Raw genomic sequence first — 21199 nt, forward strand, 5'->3', positions numbered from 1 at the left:
CTCCCAGAGTCGTTCCTTCCTCCTCCTCCTCCTCCTCCTCCTCCTCCTCCTCCTTCCTCCTCCTCCTCCTCCTCCATTTTTTTTTTTCCAACTGGGGACTTAACCAGGGGCACTCAACACCCCTAAGCCACACCCCCAGCCCTCTTTTTTTTTTTTTTAAATTTAATTTAGAGACAGAATCTCTCACTGAGTTGCTTAGGGTCTTTTTGCTGAGGCTGGCCTCCAACTTGCGATCCTCCTGCCTCAGCCTTCTCAATTGCTGCGATTACAGATGTGCGCCCCTGTACCTGGCCAAGAAGTGGTTTTCAACGTTTTCTTCATTAAAATAATATGGAGAACAGTTTGTTCTGGATCCTGGGTGTTGTAATATTGGGTCAAAGAGTACAAACACTCTTTTCCCCACCTGATTCATTATCAAAGTACAGCCTAACCATTTTTTTTTTTTTGGTACCAGAGATTGAACCAGGAGTGCTTAGCCACTAGCCACATCCTCAGCCCTTTTTAAAATTTTTTTATTTAGAGACAGGGTCTTGCTAAGTTGCTGAGGGCCTGGCTAAGTTGCTGAGGCTGGCCTCCAACTTGCGATCCTCCTGCCTCAGCCTCCGGAGGTGCTGGTATTACAGATATGGGCCAGAATCTAATTTCTGATATTTGTTCTGGGGGATTCTTAGGCACATCTAGGGAAGAAATAGGCTCAGCTCATGGCAGCCAGGAAAAGGAATGAGAGAGAGGAACAGACAGACAGAGACAGACAGAGCCACACCACTGGGGAGGGTACTTCTCCAGTGACCTACTTCCTTTAACTAGGCAGACCCCACCCCCAGTAATGCATTTAGTCTTCAATGGATTAATCCATGGATAAGGTCAAAGCCCTTGTGAACTAGTCATTGCTTAAAAGCCCCATTTTTGAACCTTGCTGCATGGGGGTACCATGCTTCCAACACACAAGTTTTGGGGGGACATTCTAGACCCAAACCCTAAGAGCTCCAACATTGCCCAGAGTGTTAGCTCCCTGTCTGTATAGCAGGGCATGGTGGTGCCCCCCTGTAGTTCCAGCAGCTCGGGAGGCTGAGGCAGGAGGATCGAGTGTTCAAAGCCAGCCTCAGCCAAAGCGAGGCCCTAAGCAGTTCAGGGAGACCCTGTCTCTAAATAAAATACAAAATAGGGCTGGAGAGGGGGCTCAGGGGTTCAGTGCCCCTGAGATCAATCCCTGGTACCCCCCTCCAAAAAAAAAAAAGAAAAAGAAAAACATCAGGCGCATAATAAGTGCTTATGCCCAGAGTAGGAGCTCCTTAAAGACTGAACGGATGAAAGCGCAACTGGTCTAGGAACTCCAACGCACCAGTTTGACAGACTTTGATTGGGCGCCGAGGCCCCGCCCCTAGCCCCGCCCCTAGCCTCGAGTGCCCGCCCGTCTCCTAGCAACGGCCAAACAAAGCCAAAGGGCCAGGGCCTGCGGGACTCGCAGCTGCTGCGCCCGCCTGCGGGGATTTTCGCTGCTGTCAAGTCCCCGGGGCAACTGAGGCCAAGGGCTGAGCCGAGGGGCTGCCACTCCGCGCACAGGTACCCCGCGTCTTGGAGGACCCCGGTCCCTATGTGTCTCCTCACTCCAGATGTCCCAGCCCGGCCTCCCTGCCTGCCTCCAACAGTCCCCGGGATTGTGTCTCCATAGATTTTCTTTTTTTGGGGGGGACCAGATATTGAACCCAGGGGGGGGGCTCACCCACTGAGCCCCGTCCCCAGCCCTTTCTATTTTTTTATTTAGAGACAGGGTCTCCCTGAGTTGTTTAGGGCTTCACTCAGTGGCTGAGGCTGGCCTCCCACTTGCGGTCCTCCTGCCTCAGCCTCCCCAGCCTGAGATGACAGGCATGAGCCACCGCCTGTGCTGGGCTACCTCTATAGATCTTGAACTTGTCCCCTCAGGCCAGCATCTAATGCCCATTCAATGTCTGGCATTGGGTAGGGTGAGGGGACAGCTCTGCAGGAGAAGAGGGGAAGGAGAGAAGGGGCGGGGCTTCCCCAAGGAGGCGGGGCTTCCCTCCTGCAGGCAGAGGGTGACTGCACCTTTCTTCTCCCCCAGCCGGGACAGCCAGCCCAGCATCATGTCGCTGAACGCCTGGGAGTGGGAGGATGAGGACGCGGCCATCATCGACCCCCTGACCTCTCTACACAGCTTTCTCCAGACCACCAACGACTGTGTGGTGGAGGGTTACCTGGGGACCAGGGTGCAGGAGTACGACTATGACGGTCGCTACGGCACCCTTGGCTCCTTGGAAGAAGAGCACGTCAGCCCCTTTGAGCCTGACGTCCCCCAGGTGGTCCCCTGCAAATTCATTATCTCTCTGGCATTCCCGGTGAATTTTGGTAGGTGGTCAAGCAGAATTCCAATTCATTTTGCAAAAAAAAAAAAGTGGGTTGTGCTACTGAGAAGCAGGTGATGTGCTCCCAGTCAGTCTGCATTTTTTTATGGATGCCCGTGGGGCACGACTGCCATCCCAGCAGCTCTGGAGGCTGAGGCCGGAGGATCAAAAGTTGGAGGCCAGCCTCAGCAATGTAGCAACTTAGCATAAGTTTTTTTTTTTTTTTTTGGGGGGGGTGGGAAAGGATTGAACCCAAGGGTGCTTAACCCCTGAGCCCCGTCCCCAGCCCTTTTTATATTTTATTTGGAGACAAGGTCTTACTGAGTTGCTTAGGGCCTTGCTAAGTGGCTGAGGCTGGCCTCCATCTTGAGATCCTCCTGACTCAGCCTCCCAAGTCATAGGATGACAGGCAGATGCCACCTGTGGCCCCAATGTTCCTTTCAAGGCCACATTCCAATGACCTAAGTTCCTCCCACGAGGCTCTCTACCTCTTAAACCATTCTAGAACATTCCAGCAGCCCGCACAGGCTGGTGATCAAAGTTTCAATGCAGGGCCCCTGGGAGGCACTTCCCATAGCACTTGGCTCCAGGGGGCTGTGGCGAGAGGCCTGCTTTTCCCCCCACGTGGTGAAAACAAAGCTCATTCATTCAACTTAACCCCTTCTAGGAATTAAAGGAAAATATCTAAACATTCTGGAAAAATTCAAGAAACACCCCAAACTAGACAATCACATCGCAAAGCTTCGTCGTTTCTACCACATTGAGTATTTCCTCCTGCCAGATGACGAGGAACCTAAGATCGTGGACATGGTGATATTTCCCGGAATGGCCAAGGTGTTCCTGGACTCCGGAGTAAAGGTGTGTGGTGTGGTGTGTGTGCGCATGAGTCCTGGCAAGTAGAATACTATGCACTGCGGCAAAATGTGTTCCAGAGACTCGCGGGGTGAGCATCACCTGGGGCTTGCTAGGAATTCAGGGTCCCAGGCCACCCAGCCCTGCTGACAACCTGCAATCACATGACTTTCTCTTAAGAGATATATATATATATCTCCTTTTTTTTTTTTTTTTTTTTTTTAAAAATACAGACTATTAAGCCATGGCTTGAAGGTGGCAAATTATGGGTGTCTTGGAGCCAAAGTTTTAACGTCAATGTGACGAAGGAACTGCTAAAGAAAATGAATTTCCATAAAATAACCTTGAGGCTCTGGGACACCAAGGACAAGATTTCAAAGAAAGTCAGGTATTACCGATTAAAGGCTGCCAGTTATTTGGAAGAAGCAGGATCTTTCGGTAAGTCAGGCATTTCAGTGTTAACTCTTGAGATGTTTCTGGAAGTTTGGGATTTCTCCCTATGGTTTGAGTAACCCTCATCCAAAACCCTGAAATATAAAATGTTTCAAGATTTGTAACTTTTGCCTGGAGCAGCTTGGGAGGCTGAGGCAGGAGGATCGCAAGGTGGAGGCCAGCCTCAGCAAATTAGCCCTACGCAACTTAGCGAGACCCTGTCTCTAAATAAAATATAAAAAAGAGGCTGGGGATCGGGCTCCGGGGTTAAGCGCCCCTGGGTTCAATTCGTGGTAAAAAAAAGAAAAGAAAAAAAAAAATAAGAAAACGTGTGTAAGAGAATCATTATTATTTTTTACTTGCAGACAAATATAATTCTCCCCATTTTACAGTGAGCAAAGTATGATCATCACTTTTGTTTTAATGGTAGAATTGGAACCAACGGTGCATACTGGGAAGCAGGCTTTCACCCACTTTCTGGCCTGTCTTCTCAAGGGGACCTGTTCTGCCACTGGGGACTTGGGCCTCTCGTTTTTGATCTTTTCTTGGCACTGTTGACATTCTGGTCCAGGCAAAATCCTGCTTGTAGTGCATTTCCTGGGCATGGTAGGGTGTTTAGTAGCATCCAGGGTCTTTCTACACTAGCCGTCAGCAATAGCGTCTCACAGTGACCCTTGAAAACATTTTAGACGTTTCTAGATGTCCCCAGGAGGCCAACACTGCCCCCTAGTGGAGATTCACTAAACTACCTTTTTTTGGGGGGGGGCGGGTACCCAGGATTGAACCCAGGGGTGCTTAACTCCTGAGCCCCCTCCCCAGCCCTTTTTATATTTTATTTAGAGACAGGGTCTTGCTGAATTGCTTAGGGTCTTGCTCAGTTGCTGAGGCTGGACTCTAACTTGCCATCCTCCTGCCTCAGCCTCCCCAGCCATTGGGAATGACAGGTGTGTGCCAACACAGGGCTCTTTTCCCATATTTTTATTGGTGCATTGTAATTATGTTTTCTTTCTTTCTTTTTTTTTTGGTGGTGCTGGGGCTTGAACCCAGGACCTTGTGCATGCAAGGCAAGCTCTCTGCCAACCGAGCTCTATCCCCAGCCCCATAATTATGTATAATGATGGGATTTGCTATTACATATTCACACACAGTGTCTTTTGGCCAATATCGTTCCCCTCTCCCTGCTCTCCTCTCCCTCCGTCTGGTTCCTCTACTGTACTGGTCTCATGACACCCCCCACCTTTTTGATTTTCCTCGGTAGCTCCCATACATAAGAGAAAACATATGACCCTCGATTTTCTGAGTTTGTCTTGCTTTGATTAACATAATGTTCTCAAGTTCCATCCATTTTCCTGCAAATGCCATAATTTCATTTTTTTCTGTATGGCTGAATAAAAATATCATTATGCCCAGCCACAGTGGCACACACCTGTCAGCACAGAGGCTCAGGAGGCTGAGGCAGGAGGATGGCAAGTTGGAGGCCAGCCTCAGCAACTTAGCCAGGCCCTGAGCAACTCAGCGAGACCCTGTCTCTAAATAAAATATAAAAAAGGGGATGTGGCTGGGACTCAGTGGTTGAGCAACCCTGGGTTCAATCCCTGGTACCAAAAACAACAACAATAATAAAATAATAAATAATAATAAAATGATAATAAATAATAAAATAAAATAATAATAAGATAAAAACCCCACTCCATAGTGTATAGATACTGATACCACATTTTCTCTATCCATTCATCTGTTGATGGTTGGGCTATTGTGATTTGTATTTTTCCCACTAATAAAGGCTGTGCATATTAACTTCGTAAAAACAACTTAGCAACAGAGTACCAAAAGGAGAAAAAAGAAATCAGTATCGCATGATGTCTCTCCAGAGGTGATCACTGTTAATAGTTTCCTGTGGGGTCTGGAGTACCTGTGGCTCCAAATCCTGCCTTTGGTCCCAGGATTCCCGATATACACTCTTTGTTTCTTGGGAGTGAAGGAACGCTTTAAGAAGTCTGTTTCAAATTACAAAGAAAAGAGGCAATTTATTCAGCAGGGTAATTCATGAGCCAGAACTTGTTAGCATAGTGGTCTATTATTTTTGTTTTTTTTTTTTTGGGGGGGGGTACTAGGAATTGAACCTGGGAGACACTTAACCATCGAGCCCCATCCCCAGCCCTTTGTATATTTTATTTAGAGACAGGGTCTCACTGAGTAGCTGGGGACCTCAGCTAAGTTGCAGAGGCTGGCCTCCAACTTGCCATCCTCCTGTCTCAGCCTCCCCAGCTTCTGGGATGACAGCCCTGTGCTCGGCCTCATCTATCTTACCTGTTGCTTCATGTCCATCTTGAGTCAAGCGATGGTGAGGTAGAGGGTCTGCAGGAGGTGCCTCTAACCGACTGAGTCCACGATCCTTTCTCCCGCATTCTAGAGGAAGTGAGACTTTTGGTTTTAGATCAGAGAAGACAGTGCGATCTGAGCCACGAGAAAGCCAGCATCAACACAGAGGAGTGGGATGAAGAGCGTCTCTTAGGAAAACCGGAAAAAGCAGAGAAACACGCAAAACTTTTCCCAGGTGAGTAGCAGTACCTTTGTGGAAAAGTTGTGAGGGAGATTGTAGTGGGGGGGTAACCATCGATGGAGCCGCCGGGCTGCAAACACGCACTGCAATCCCTCCCGTGTAGCGGCAGCTGCCCACAGCGTGGTCCATCCTGCAAGGCCCTGCCCTGCCCTCTTGCTCCCTCCATCAGTTTTATTGTTGGTTCTTTTTCTTTAATTTTCATCTGTTGTATGACTTTGCAAGAAACGTTGCTGACCCTAGAAGTGATAGAAGTGGATTTATAAAGAAAATTCGGCAGATACAGAAAATTAGTTAAAAAGGAAAAATAATCATTCCACCACCTATGGCCATCTGTGTAACATTTTTCTCAGCATAGGAAAACAAACTTCTTTGTGTTTTTTTTTTTTTCTTTAATTTTAAAAATTTGTTCTTTATAGCTCTCCATGACAGAGTGCATTTTGACATATCATGTATATGGGGGTGTAACTTCCCATTCTGGTGGTTGGACCTGCTGTGGAGTATCCCTGGGCAAGCCCTCTACCACTGAGCTAAAACCCCAGACCCTAGATGAATATGAAAGCAAATTTCTCATCTATAAGATGAGGATGCATGTCATATTACTATATTCTGAGATCACTAATATGTTACCACATGTACTTTCCTTAAAAAATTTCCCTAAACATCTTACTATTCCCTCTGCTAATAGGAATGAAAATTGCTTAATATTCCCAATAGATTTTTTTTTTTTTGCATCTGAAGAGTGCCCAGGTCTAAACAGTACCAAAGTGGACAATTTAATATGTAATACATTTTCTTCTTTTTTCTCTGTGATGGCCTACATTTGTCCAAATAATTAGAATGAGTCTCATCCACATATTCATTATCCATGCGCTTGGTAATGACTAACAAACCTTTTTTTGAAAAATATTTTTAAGTTGTCAATGGACTTTTATTTTATTTACTTATACATGGTGCTGAGAATTGAACCCAGTGCCTCACACATGCTAGGCAAGTGCTCTACCACTGAGCCACCACCCCAGCCCCAAAATTTCTTTTTTGGGGTGCTTACCACACACCTGGCCTTCTGCCTCAAGGCCAGCATTACAGAAATGTGTAAGGGGGTCCCTGTTTCTTACTGAATCAGCATGGAATAAGAACTTTGGTGACATTTGCTAATATTATTAGGTTCTCACCAAGCAGAACCTGAAATCATTTCCAAGAACAATGAGGACTATGAAAAGTCACTCAAAATGGATGATCTTTCTTCAATTCGGTAAGGATGGTATCCTGTTATTTTGTGGGTGGGGTGGGAAGAGAGCCCCTCTTGGATGAGACCTGTTACAACTCAGGGCAAGTTTTCTCTTTAATTTAGTAATTGTGGTTAAGTTGGAACTCGTGCAACCCAGGCAAAATTAAAGAACAAGAAAGAAAGAAAAGCTTGTGTTTATATGCACATGTGCCTCAAGCATGGTGGTCTCTGCATGCAGTCCTCAAAATGGTCACCTTCTGAGGTGCAATTTTTTTTGGGGGGGGAGATACTAGAGATTGAACTCAGGGGTACTTGACCACTGAGCCACATCCCTTATCCTTTTTTTGTATTTATTTAGAGACAGGGTCTCACTAAGTTACTTAGGGCCTTGCTTTTTCTGAGGCTGGTTTTGAATTCATGATCCTCCTGCCTCAGACTCCCAAGCCTCTGGGATTACAGGCATGTGCCCCCACATCCATCTGATGTTTTTTTTTAATCTTCATTAATTTTTTTTTCTCTTTGTGGAATTTCTAGACGAAGCACTTCAAGAACACCAGTTGTTCCTCTGGCCGGGGCAACAATGTTGGAGATTAAGGAATTTATTGAGAAAAAATCATTAAACAGCTTAACAGACATGTTAGAAAAACAAAGATCTCAAAGTAAGAGTGAGATTTTGAAATTTTATAATTCGACTGCAAATTATAAAATATGTCAAATTTATAATGTTTGAATAGGATTCTTTGATATCTTACCGAAAGTTAGACACTATGCTATATGTATTTTCAATGTATTCATCCAATCCCTACCATCCACCAATCTGTCCATCCACCTATTTATTATTCTATCTAAGGTCCATCTACCTATCCATTAGTCTATCTATCCATCCATCCATCTACCTACAAAACCATCCATCCATCCATCCATCCATCCATCCATCCATCCATCCATCCATCCATCTTTGTATCTATCTATACATCCATCCATGCATCTAACCATCTATCTTTCCATCCAAACATCAATCTATTCTACCACCCATCCATACATCCACTCATCTATCTATCCATCCATCCATTTATCCATCCAACCATTCACCTATCTATCCAACCATCCACCTATTTATCCATCCATCTATCCATCCATCCATCAGTCCACCTATACATTATTCCATCTATCATTCCATCCATCCATTAATCTATCATTCCATTCATTTATCCATCTATCCACCTATGCATTCATCCATACATCCATACATCTTCTATCCATCTGTCTATCCATCTATACATACATCTGTGATTATAATCATCCATCTCTCCATCCATCCAACTATCCATCTATCCATTAATCTATCCTACCATCCATCCATCCATTCATCCATCTTCCCATTCATCTATCCATCTACCCATCTATTCATCATCCATCCATCTATCCATCTCCATACATCTATCCATCCACCCATCTCTCTACCTATTCATCCACCTATCCATTTATTTATCTACCTATTCATTCATCCATCCATTCAACTGTCAATCCATTCATCTGTTCATCCATCCATCCATCCATCCATCTATCCATCTATCTGTCAATCTATCCATCCATTTATCCATCTATCAAACCATCCATCTATCTATCCATCCATCCATCCATCTATCCATCCATCTGTCTAACCATCCACCTATCTACCCATCCATTCAAACATGTATATATCCATCTATCTATTCATGAACCCATCCACCCATCATTCTGTCTATCCATATATCCATCTATCTATTCATCTACTTCTTTCCTTCCTTCCATCCATTCATCCATCCATCCATCCACCCACCCACCCATCCATCCATCTACCTCTCCATCCATCCATCTATCTACCCATTCTTCTATTTAACCATTGATCCATACATCCATCTATCCATCCATCCATCTATTCATCTATCTATCCATTCATCATCTATCATTTATTCATTTATTAACCCATGCATCCATCAATTCATAAATCAATATAACCATTCATCTATTCATCCATTCATCCATCCATTCATCAATCCATTCATCTATATATCCATCCATCCATCAATTCATCTGTTTATATACCTGTTCATCCATCTATCCTTCATCCACCCATCCATCTTCATCAGTCCATCCATCCATTTATACATTGATCTATCCATTTGTTCTTCAATCCACCTCAATCCATCTATCCATCCATCCATCTATCCATCCACCATCCATTCACTGACCCATCCATCGATCCATCCACCCATCTGTCTATCCATCCATTCATCCATCTATCCTTCCATCACACCAAACATATATATCCATCCATCAATTTATCTATCCATTGATTCAACTAATTATCCATCATCCATCATCCCATCCATCCATCTATCCATTAATCCATCTATCCATCTGTTTATTTATCCATTCATTTATCCATCCATCCATTCATTTATCCATCCATCCATCCATATATCCAGCCATCCACATATCCATCCATCCTCCTTTCTTTCCATCCTTCTATGCATACAGCATATATTTACCCATCTATCCCTCAATTTATCAGTCATTTCATTGATCCATCTATCTATCCACACATCTAACCAATTATCCATCCATCCATCAATCCACCCCTCCTTCCATCCCTCCATCCATCTATCTATCCATCAATCAGCCTATCTATTTATCTATCCATCAATCTTTATATCCATCCATTTATCTATCCATGTATCTATCTATCCATCCATACAATAATCTAGCCACCCATCCAAATATTCATCTACCTATCTATTCATCCATCCATCCAACCAACCATCTATCCATCTATCATTCCATACATCCATCTATCCATCCATTTATCAATTTACCCATCTACCTATCTATCCATCCATCCATCTATTTATTTACCTCTTTATCCATTATCTATAATCCCATCCATCTATCTCCATCCATCTATCTATCAATCCATCTCTTTATCTATCCATCCATCCAAACAACTATCATCCATCAATCCATTTGTCTATCTATACAACCATCTACCCATCCATTTATCGATCTGTCTATCCATCCATATATCTATCTATCCATCCATCCATCAGTCTGTGTATATATGCATGCATCCATCCATTCATTCATCCATCTATCCATTCATCCATTCATCTATCATTCCATCTGTCCATCATCTATCCATCTATCTATCTATCCAACCATCTAACTATCCATCTATCTTTCCATTCATCCATCCATTATTTCATGCATCCATCAATCCACTCTTCTATTTATGCATCCATCCTTCTACCCATTCATGCACCAAACTATCTATCTATTCATTCATCCATCTCTCTATCCATCCATCTATCCATTCATTAATCTATACATCCATTCATCTTATCTATTAATCCATTCATCTATTAATACATCTATCTATCTACCCATTCAACCATCCATTCATCCATGTCTCAATCCATCTGTCTATCTTCCATCCATCTATTCATCCAACTCTTTATTTATTCAACCATCCATCCATCTGTCTATCCATCATTCCATACATCATTTCCACCCATCTATCTATTCCTCTGTCCATCTATCCATCTATTTATCCATCTATTCATCCATTAATCCATACATCCATCAATCTATCCATCTATCCATCCATCTATCTATCCATCCATCCAACCAATTATCCATTGATCCATCTATCTATCCATCAATCCATCTATTTATCTATCCATTGATCTCTCTATCCATCCATCTATCTATCCATCCATTCATCTATCCATGTATCTATCTATCCATTCATACATCTATCAATCCATCTGTCTGTCTCTCCATTCACTCATCCATCATTTCATCTATCCATCTGTCTATACATTCATCCATCTGTCCATCTATACTTCTATTCATCCACCTGTCCATCTACTCTTCCTTCCATCCATCTATATATCCATCAATTCATTCATCCATCCATCTTTCTATCATTCCCTCCTATTTATCCATGTATCTATTTATCATCTATCAATCTATCTGTATATCATCCCATCAATCTATCTGTATATCATCCCATCAATCTATCCATCCACCCATGCAATCATGTATCCTTCCATCCATTCTACCATCTACCCATTTATCCACCCATCATTCCCTCCATTTATCCATCTATCCATCCATCCAACCAACCATCTACCTATTTATGCATCTGTCTATGTATCTATCCATCCATCCATTACTCCATCTATCTATCTATCCATCAATCCATTCTTCTCTCTGCATCCATCCATCTATCCATTGATGCATCTGTCTATCCATCCCTCTCTACATCCATCCATCCATTTTTCATCCATTCATCTGTCCATATGTCAACCCATCTGTCTATCCTTCTATCCATTCATCCATCTGTCTGTCCATATACCCAAACAATTATCCATCCATCTATTCATCAATCTATCCATGCACCAAACTATCCATCCATCTGTCCATGCCTCCATCCATGCCTCCATCCATCCATCCATCCATCCATCCATCCAGCTATCCAACCCATCTATCTATCTATCCACTGATCCATTACTACATTCATCCATTAATCCATTCTTCTATCTCTGCATCCATCCATCCATCCATCCATCTATTAATCTGTCTATCATTCCCTCCATTCCTTCATCCATTTTTCCATCCATCCATCCATCCATCCATCCATCTATCCATCCATCAATTCATCCTTCTATCTACCTCTGCATTCATCTATCCATCCATCTACTACCCATCCAGCCAGCCAACCATTCATCAATCATCTGACTATTTATCTATCCATTGATTTCTCTATCTATACATCTATTTATCTATCTATCCATCCATCTATCAACCCATCTGTCTATGCTTCCATCCATCCATCTATCTATTCATCTATCCAAACAATATCCATCCATCATTTCATCCACCCATCTATCAATCCATTCATCTATCCATCCATCCAACCACTTATCTATTCATTCATCTATCTATCCATCCATCCATCCATCAATCCATTCTTCTATCTTCGCATGTACCCATCTATTCATTTATCCATCCATCCATCCAGCCAACCAATTATTCATCTATCCATCATTCCATCCATTCATCTATCCATCAATCCATTCGTCTATCCATCCATCCAATTATTCATCCATTCATCATTCTATTCACCAATCCATCAATACATGCATTTATCCATCATCTATCTATTCATTCATCAATGTATCTATTCATTCATACATGCATTTATCAACCCATAAGTCCATCTATCCATAAATCTATCCATCCACCCATTTATCCTTCTATGAATCCATCTGTCTATCCCTCCATTCATTCATCGATCCATCTATCTATCCATCTACCCATACAGCCATCTATTTGACTATCTATCCATCCATTCATCAATCTATCCATCTATCCATCTATCTTCCATCTACACATCCATTAATCCACCCATCTATTTATCCATCATATATCTCTGTCTATCCATCAATCCATTCATCTAACTATCCATCCATTAATCCATCCATAAATTCATTCATCTATTCATTAATCCATTAACCTGTCTATCCATTCATCCATCTATTAATCCATATTTCCATCCATCAATTCATCCATTTATCAATCTATTTGTCTATCTATCCATCCTTCCATTTAATGATCCATCTATTCATCTATCCATCAATCCAACCATGTATCCATTAATCCATTCATCTAACCATCTATATATCTACTTTTCCATCCATGTATGAATCCATTTGTCTATTCCTTGATTCATCCATTGATCTATCATCTATATATCCATCCATTCATCCAACCATCCATCCTCCATCTATCCATCTATCGTTCAATCCATTCATCTATCTATCCCATCCACCCATCTAACAATCCATCTATCCAATCAACCATCAATCCATCCATCTCTCCATCCATCCATCTATGATCCCATATGTATACCCCTAATTCATCCATTGATCCATCTATCTGTCATCCATCCATCCAACCATTCATATATCTATCCATCAATCCATTCATCTTTCTATCTATCTATACATCCATTAATCCATCCCTCTATTTATCCATCCATCTATCTATCTATTCATGTATAAATCCATCTATATATTTATCTATCCACCCATCCATTAATCTATCTATCAATCTATTTGTCTATGTATCCATCCATCTCTCCATCATCTCTCCATCCATCCATATAAGTTTCTATCCATCCATCCATCAATCCATTTGTCTATGTATCCATCCTTCCATCTATCTCTCCATCCACCCATTAATATTAATAATCCATGCATCTACCTATCCATCCATCCATCTCCCCATCCATCATTCCATCCATCCATCAATCCATTCGTCTATCTCCATCGATCCATCTATTCACGCATCCTTTAATCTATCTATTCATCCATCCATCTCTCTATCCATTCATTTCTCTATCCATCTATCATCCATCTATCCATCATTTTATTCATCCATTCATCAATCCATCCTTCTATCTATCTATTCATCCAACCATCTATTTATTCATCCATCCATCATTCTACCTATCTATTTATCCATCCTTCCATCAATCCATACATCTACCTATCTATCCATCTATTTATCCATCCATCCAACTAACCATCTACTTATACATCCATCTATCCATCCTTTCATCCATCAATCATTCTTCTATTTCAGCATCCATCTAGCCACTCATCTATGTATTCTATCCATCCATTTCTCCATCTATCCATCTTCTATCAACCCATTTGTCCATTCTTCCATCTATCCATCTATTTATCCATATATCCATCCTTTATTCTATCCATCCATTAATCAATTCATCTTTCTAACCATGTATCCATCTATCCATCCATCTACCCATCTATCCATGTATTTATCCATCTATCCATCACTCTATCCATCCATCCATTCATGTATCTATCTATCCATTCATCAATCTATTTGTATATCCATCCATCCATCTATCTCTCCATCCATCCATACAACCATCTGTCCATCCATCCATCCATCTATCTATCCATCCATTAATAATCCATCCATCTACCTATCCTTCTATCCATCTCCCCATCCATCTATCCATCATTCCATCCATTCATTCATCAAGCCTTTTGTCTGTCTATCCATGCATCCATCTATCCATCCATGTATTTATCTATCCATTGATCTATTTGTCTATGTATCCATCCATCCATCTCTCCATCCATCCATACAACTATCTATCCATCCATTCATTAATAATCCATGTATCTTCCTATCCATCCATCCATCTATCCATCTATCTCCCTATCCATCCATCCATCCATCATTCCATCTATCAATCCATCCATCTATCCATCTATCCATCAATCCTTTTGTCTATTTCCATCCATCCAGAGATCCATATATTCATACATCCTTCAATCCATCTGTCTATCTATCCATCCATCCATCTATCCCTCCATCTATCTATCCATCATTTATTCATCTATCCATCAATCCATTTATCTATCTATCCATTTATCTGTCTATCCACCTATCCATCTATCCTTCTATCTATAAATCCATTCATTTATTTATTCACCCATCTATATCTCTATCCATCCATCTATCTATCCCTCCATCCATCAATCTGTCAGTAGATCTATCCATCTATCTATCCATCTATTCATGCAACATTCTATCCATCCATCCTACCATCCATCATCCATCCTTCATTTCATCTATCCAACTATCTATTCATCCATCCATCCATACATCTATCCATAATTCATCTGCTCATCTATCCATCCATCCATCTGTCCATTCATTAATTTATCTATCCATCAATCTATTTGTCTGTCTATGGATTCATCCATCTGTCAATCCGTTTGTCTATTTATTCATTCATGTATCATCTGTCCATCCATCCAATCATTTATCTACCCATCCATCTATCTTTCTGTCCATCCATCCATCTATCTATTAGTCTATCCATCCATCCAACCATTAATACATCTGTCTATTTATCCATTTATCATCCTTCCATCCATCTATCCATCCCCCTTTCATCCATCTATGCATTCATCTATCAATCTCGATCCTTCTGTCCATCCATTTTCAATCCATCAATCTACCCATTTGTCCAACTACAAATCCATCCGTCTATCTCTCCATCCATCCGTCTATCCATGTATCTATTTATCCATCTATCTATCCATTTATCCATTCATTCATCCTACAATCTATCCATCCACCCATCTGTCTACATTCATCTATCCATCCATCTTCCAGTCCATCCATTCATATATCTATCTAATACATGCAACCATATACCTATCCATCCATCTATCCATCCATCCATCTATTACTCCATCTATCCATCAATCCATTCTTCTATCTCTGCGTGCATCCATCTATTCATCCTTCAATCCATCTGTATATCCATTCTTTTTTTCCATCCATCTGTCTATCCTTCCATTCATCCATCTATCCACCCATCTAACCAATTGTCCAACTATCCTTTATTCCATCCATCCTTCCATTAATCCATCCATCCATCATTCCATCTATCCATGTAACTATCTATCCATTCATCTATCCATCTGTCCATGTATCCATCTATTTATCCATCCCTCTGTCTATCCATTCATCCATCCATCCACTACTCCTTCCACCTATCAATCCATTCTTCTATCTCTGCATCCATTCATCAATCATCCATCCGTCCTTCCATCCTTCCACTAATCCATTAGTCTATCAATGCATCCATCCATTTACACATCCCTCACTCCCTCCATCAGTCCATCTATCTATGTATCCATCCATCCTTCCATCCTTCCATCCATTAATCTATGTATTCATTCATCCATATTTCTATCCATCTGTCATTCCATCCATCTCTCTATCCATCCATGTATCTATCTATCCATCCATCTATAAATTGTCTGTATATCTACCCATCTATCTATTCATCCATCTAAATTGCTATTCATCTAGCCAACCATCCATCATTCTATCCATCTATCATCCATCAATCCAGTCATCTACCTATCGATCCATCCATCTATCCATCAATCCATTCTTCCATCTATCAACCTACCCATCCATCTATCCATTTATCCATCAATCCATTCTTCTATCACTGTATCAATCAGTCTACCAATTCATCCGTCCTTCAATCCATCTGTCTATCCATCCATCCATCTATCCATTTGTTTATCCATCCCTCCGTCTATTAACCCATCTGTCTGTCCTTCCATCCACCCATCTATGTGTATATCCAACAAACCAATTATCTATCCATCCATCATTCCATCATCCACCTATCAAATCATCCATCTATCCATGTATCATCTATCCATCCATCCATCCATCCTTCTATTCATTCATCCATCTTTCTATCCATCCATCAATCCATCCATTTATCCATCTATCAATCTCTCTATCCATCCATGTATCTATCCATCTACCCATCTATCAATCCATCTCTATGCATCCATCCATCCACTCATGCAACCAGCTATCCATTCCTCCATCCACCTATCTATCCATCCATCTATGAATCATCCATGTACCTATCCATCCAAATGTCTATTATCCATCCATCCACCCATTTGTCTATCCATCCATCCATCCACCAATCCATCCATCCATCCTTCCATCCATCCTTCTATTTATCTACCATCTCTGAATCCATCAGTCTATCCCTCCATTCAACCCTCAATCCATTTATCCATCCATCTATCCATTCATCCAACCATCTATCTATCATTTCATCCATCCATCTAGCTATCCTTCCATCAATCTCTTTGTCTATGTATCTATCCATCTATCTATCCATTCATCAATCCATCCATCAATCCATCTATCAATCTATCTGTCTATACATCCATCCATCTTTCTATCCATCTATCTCTTCAACCATCCATCTATCAATCCATCTGTCTATACATCTATCCATCTTTCCATCCATCTATCTCTTCATCCATCCATCTATAAATACATCTGTCTATCCCTCCATTCATCCATCTATCCATCCATCCATTAATCCATTTGTCTATCTATCCATCCATTATCAATCCATTCGTCTATGTATGTATCCATCCATTGTTGGTCCATCTATTAATCCATCTGTCTATCTATCCATCTCTCTACCAATCTATCTATATATCCATCTACTTATAAATCTATCTAACCCTCCATCCATGAATTTATTCGTCTATCTATCCATCCAGCCATCAATCCACCCATCTATCCATCCATCTGTGAATCCATTCGTCTATCTAATCCATCCATCCATCCATCCAATGATCCATCTATCCATCCATCTATTCATCTATCCATCCATTTATGATCCCATAAATCCCTCCATTCATCAATGAATCCATCTATCTGTTCATCCATCCATCCATCATGCCATCCATCTATCCATCAGTCCATCCACCTATATATCTATCATTTCATCTATATATCCATCAATCCATCCATCTATTTATTCATAAATCCATTCTTCTATCTATCCAACCATCATTCTATCAATCTATCTATCAATCCCTCTGTCTATCTCTCTATAATCCATCCACCTATAAATCCATCTATCCTTCTATCCATTCATCTATCCATCCATTATCCATCTATCCATTCATTAATCTGTTCATCTATCAATCCATTAATCTATCTACCCATCTATTCATCTAATGATCCATCTATCCATCCATTTATCCATCCTTCCATCCATCCATCTATTTATCCCTCCATTTGTCAATCGACCCATCTATCAATTCATCTATCCAACCACCATTTTATCCATCCATCCATCAATCCATCCGTCTGTCTATCCATCCATCCATCTATATATCTGTCTTTCCATCTATATATCCATCAATCCATCCATCTATCTATCCATCAATATATCCATCTATCTATCTATCTATCTATCTATCTATCTATCTATCTATCCATTCATCAATCTATTCATCCATCTATCCACCAATCCATTCCTCTATATATCTATTCATCCATCTATTGATCCATCTATCTATCCATCTCTCTCTATCCATCCATTTATCAATCCATCCACCTGTCTATATATCCATCTATCTATAAATCCACCTGTCTGTCCCTGTATTTATCCATATATCCATCTATCTATCCATCCATCTAACCATCTTTCCATCTAGCCATCCATCATTCCATCCATTCATCAGTCTAGCAATCCATCTATACTTTCATCAATCATCCATCTTCATATCTTTCTCTCTATCTATCCATCCATCTATTTGTCTATCGATCCTTCTATCCATCCACCCATCAATCCATCTGCCTATCCATCCATCTCTCTATTCATCCATTCATCCATCTATCCATTCATCCACCTATTCATCCATCCTTGTATGAATAGATCTGTCTGTCTCTCCAGTCATCCATACACCCGTGTATCTATCCATCCATTATAACCATATACCCATCCAGCCATCCTTCATTCCATCCTTCCATCCATCAATTCACCCATCTATTTATCCATCCATCTTTATATCTATCAATCCATTTGTCTATCGATCCTTCTATCTATCCACCCATCAATACATCTCTCTCTCCATCATTCATCTATCCATTCATCCATCTAACCATCCATCCTTCTATGAATCCATTTGTCTATCCTTGATTCATCCATCTTTTCATCTATTGAATCATCCTTCTATCATCCATCATTCCATCTATCTACCCATCAATCCATTTTTCTATCCATCTATCCAACAACCTGTCCATCTATCCTTCTATCCATCCATCCATCCATCCATCCATCTATCCATCTATATATCCATCAATCCATCCATCTATTTATCCATCTCTATCCATGTATCTATCTATTAATCTGTCTGTATATCCATTCATCCATCCATCTTTCCATCCATCCATGCAACCATCTATCCATCCATCCATTCTACCATCTATGCATCTATCCATCCACCAGTCCATTCTTCTATCTATCCATCAATCCATCCATCCCTCCAACCATCTACCTATCTATCCATACACCCATCCATCAATCTATTCTTCTATCTATGAATTCATCCATCTATCCATTCATCAATCCATCTGTATATCCATTTATCCATCCATGTTTCCATGCATTTATCAATCCATCTGTGTATCCTTCCATCTGTTCATCTGTCTATCCATCTATCTAACCAGTTATCCATCTACCCATCATTCCATCCATCCATCCATCCCTGTATCCATCTATCCATCCATTCCTCTATGTATCCTTCCATCCATCCAACTATCCATCTATCATTATACCCATCTATTTATCCATCTATCCATCAATCTATCCTTCTACCTATCTATTCCTCCATCCCTCCATCCTTCTATCCATCCATTCAACCATCTACCTGTCCATCCATCCATCCATCCTCTGTCAACCCATCTGTCTATCCATCGAATTATCCATCCATCAGTCCATCTGTCTATTCATGCATCCATGTATCCATTTATCCTTCAACTCATTTATGTATTTATATATCCATTGATCTCTCTATTTATGTATCTATCCATCCATTCATCCATCTCCCCATCCGTCCATATGTCCATCCATCCATCAATCCATTTATCCATCCATCTATGGATCTATCTATCCATGCATCCTTCAGTCTGTCTATCCATCCATTCGTCTCTCTATTCATCCATCTATCTATCCAACCTTCCATCTAACCATCTATCTATCCATCATTTTATGCATCCATTCATCAATCCATCTGACTATTTATCTATCCATCCATCCATCTATCCATCTATCATTTTACCCATCCATTGGTCCATTAATCTATCCATCCATCCAACCCTCAATACATCTGTTTATCCATTTATTCATCCTTCCATCTGTCCATCCATTCATCCATCCCTCCCTTCATCTATCTATGTATTCATTCATTAATCTTGATCCTTGTATCCATCCAATTTCGATCCATCCATCTACAAATAAATCCATCCATCCATCATCTAATCATTCATCTATCCATCCATCCATTCATCCATCAACCCATTCATCTCTCTATCCATTCATTCATCTATCCATCTCCATTTATCTATCCATCCTTCCATCTGTCCATCTATCCATCCATCCATCCATTCATCCATCTACTATCCATCTATCCGTCCATCCATTTATTTTTTATCCATCCATCAATCATTTATTTTCTATTGATCCTTTGATCAATCCATCTGTCTATCCATACATCTCTCTGTCTATCCGTGTATCTATCCATCCACCCATCCATCCATTCATCCATCAATATTCTATTATCCATCTCTCTATCTCTGTCCATCCCTTTATCTATCCATTCATCTATGAATACATCCATCCATTTATCTATCCATCCATCCATGCATCCTTCCATCCATCCATCCACCCATCACGTATCCATCCATCAATCCATACCTATCCATGTATCTGTCCATCCATTTATCCATCTATCTATCCATCCATTCATCCATCAATATTCTATTATCCCTCTATCTCTGTCCATCCCTTTATCTGTCCATCCATCTATGAATACATCCATCCATCAATCCATCCATCTATTTATCCATCCATCCATCTGTCTATATATCCATCTATGTATCCATTCGTCTATCCATCCATCCATGCATCCTTCCTTCCATCCATCCACCCATTCACGTATCCATCCATCAATCCATACCTATCCATGTATCTGTCCATCCATTTATCCATCCTTCCATCTATCCATCCATTCATCTCTATCTACCCATCCATCCATCCATCCATCC

At 40.9% G+C, this 21199-nt stretch overlaps 2 protein-coding genes across 5 annotated transcripts in view; one reads left to right on the top strand and one right to left on the bottom strand.

Moving 5' to 3' along the window:
- Efcc1 (EF-hand and coiled-coil domain containing 1) overlaps window positions 1-2104 on the bottom strand; it is a 25440-nt gene extending 23336 nt beyond the window's left edge. The window contains exon 1 of the mRNA XM_048786257.1: window positions 2060-2104. Coding sequence (XP_048642214.1) covers window positions 2060-2104 — 45 coding nt within the window. The remainder of the gene's footprint in view (window positions 1-2059) is intronic.
- Cfap92 (cilia and flagella associated protein 92 (putative)) overlaps window positions 1414-21199 on the top strand; it is a 39822-nt gene continuing 20036 nt past the window's right edge. For all 4 annotated transcript variants that reach the window (XM_048786271.1, XM_048786269.1, XM_048786270.1 and 1 more), the window contains exons 1-7: window positions 1414-1563; window positions 2081-2364; window positions 3028-3218; window positions 3446-3650; window positions 6058-6201; window positions 7372-7459; window positions 7970-8094. In XM_048786271.1, the coding sequence (XP_048642228.1) occupies window positions 2103-2364; window positions 3028-3218; window positions 3446-3650; window positions 6058-6201; window positions 7372-7459; window positions 7970-8094 (1015 nt within the window). In that variant the 5' untranslated portion in view covers window positions 1414-1563; window positions 2081-2102. The remainder of the gene's footprint in view (window positions 1564-2080; window positions 2365-3027; window positions 3219-3445; window positions 3651-6057; window positions 6202-7371; window positions 7460-7969; window positions 8095-21199) is intronic.

Source organism: Marmota marmota, unplaced genomic scaffold (genome assembly GCF_001458135.2).
Source record: "Marmota marmota marmota unplaced genomic scaffold, marMar, whole genome shotgun sequence".
Lineage (NCBI taxonomy): Eukaryota > Metazoa > Chordata > Mammalia > Rodentia > Sciuridae > Marmota > Marmota marmota.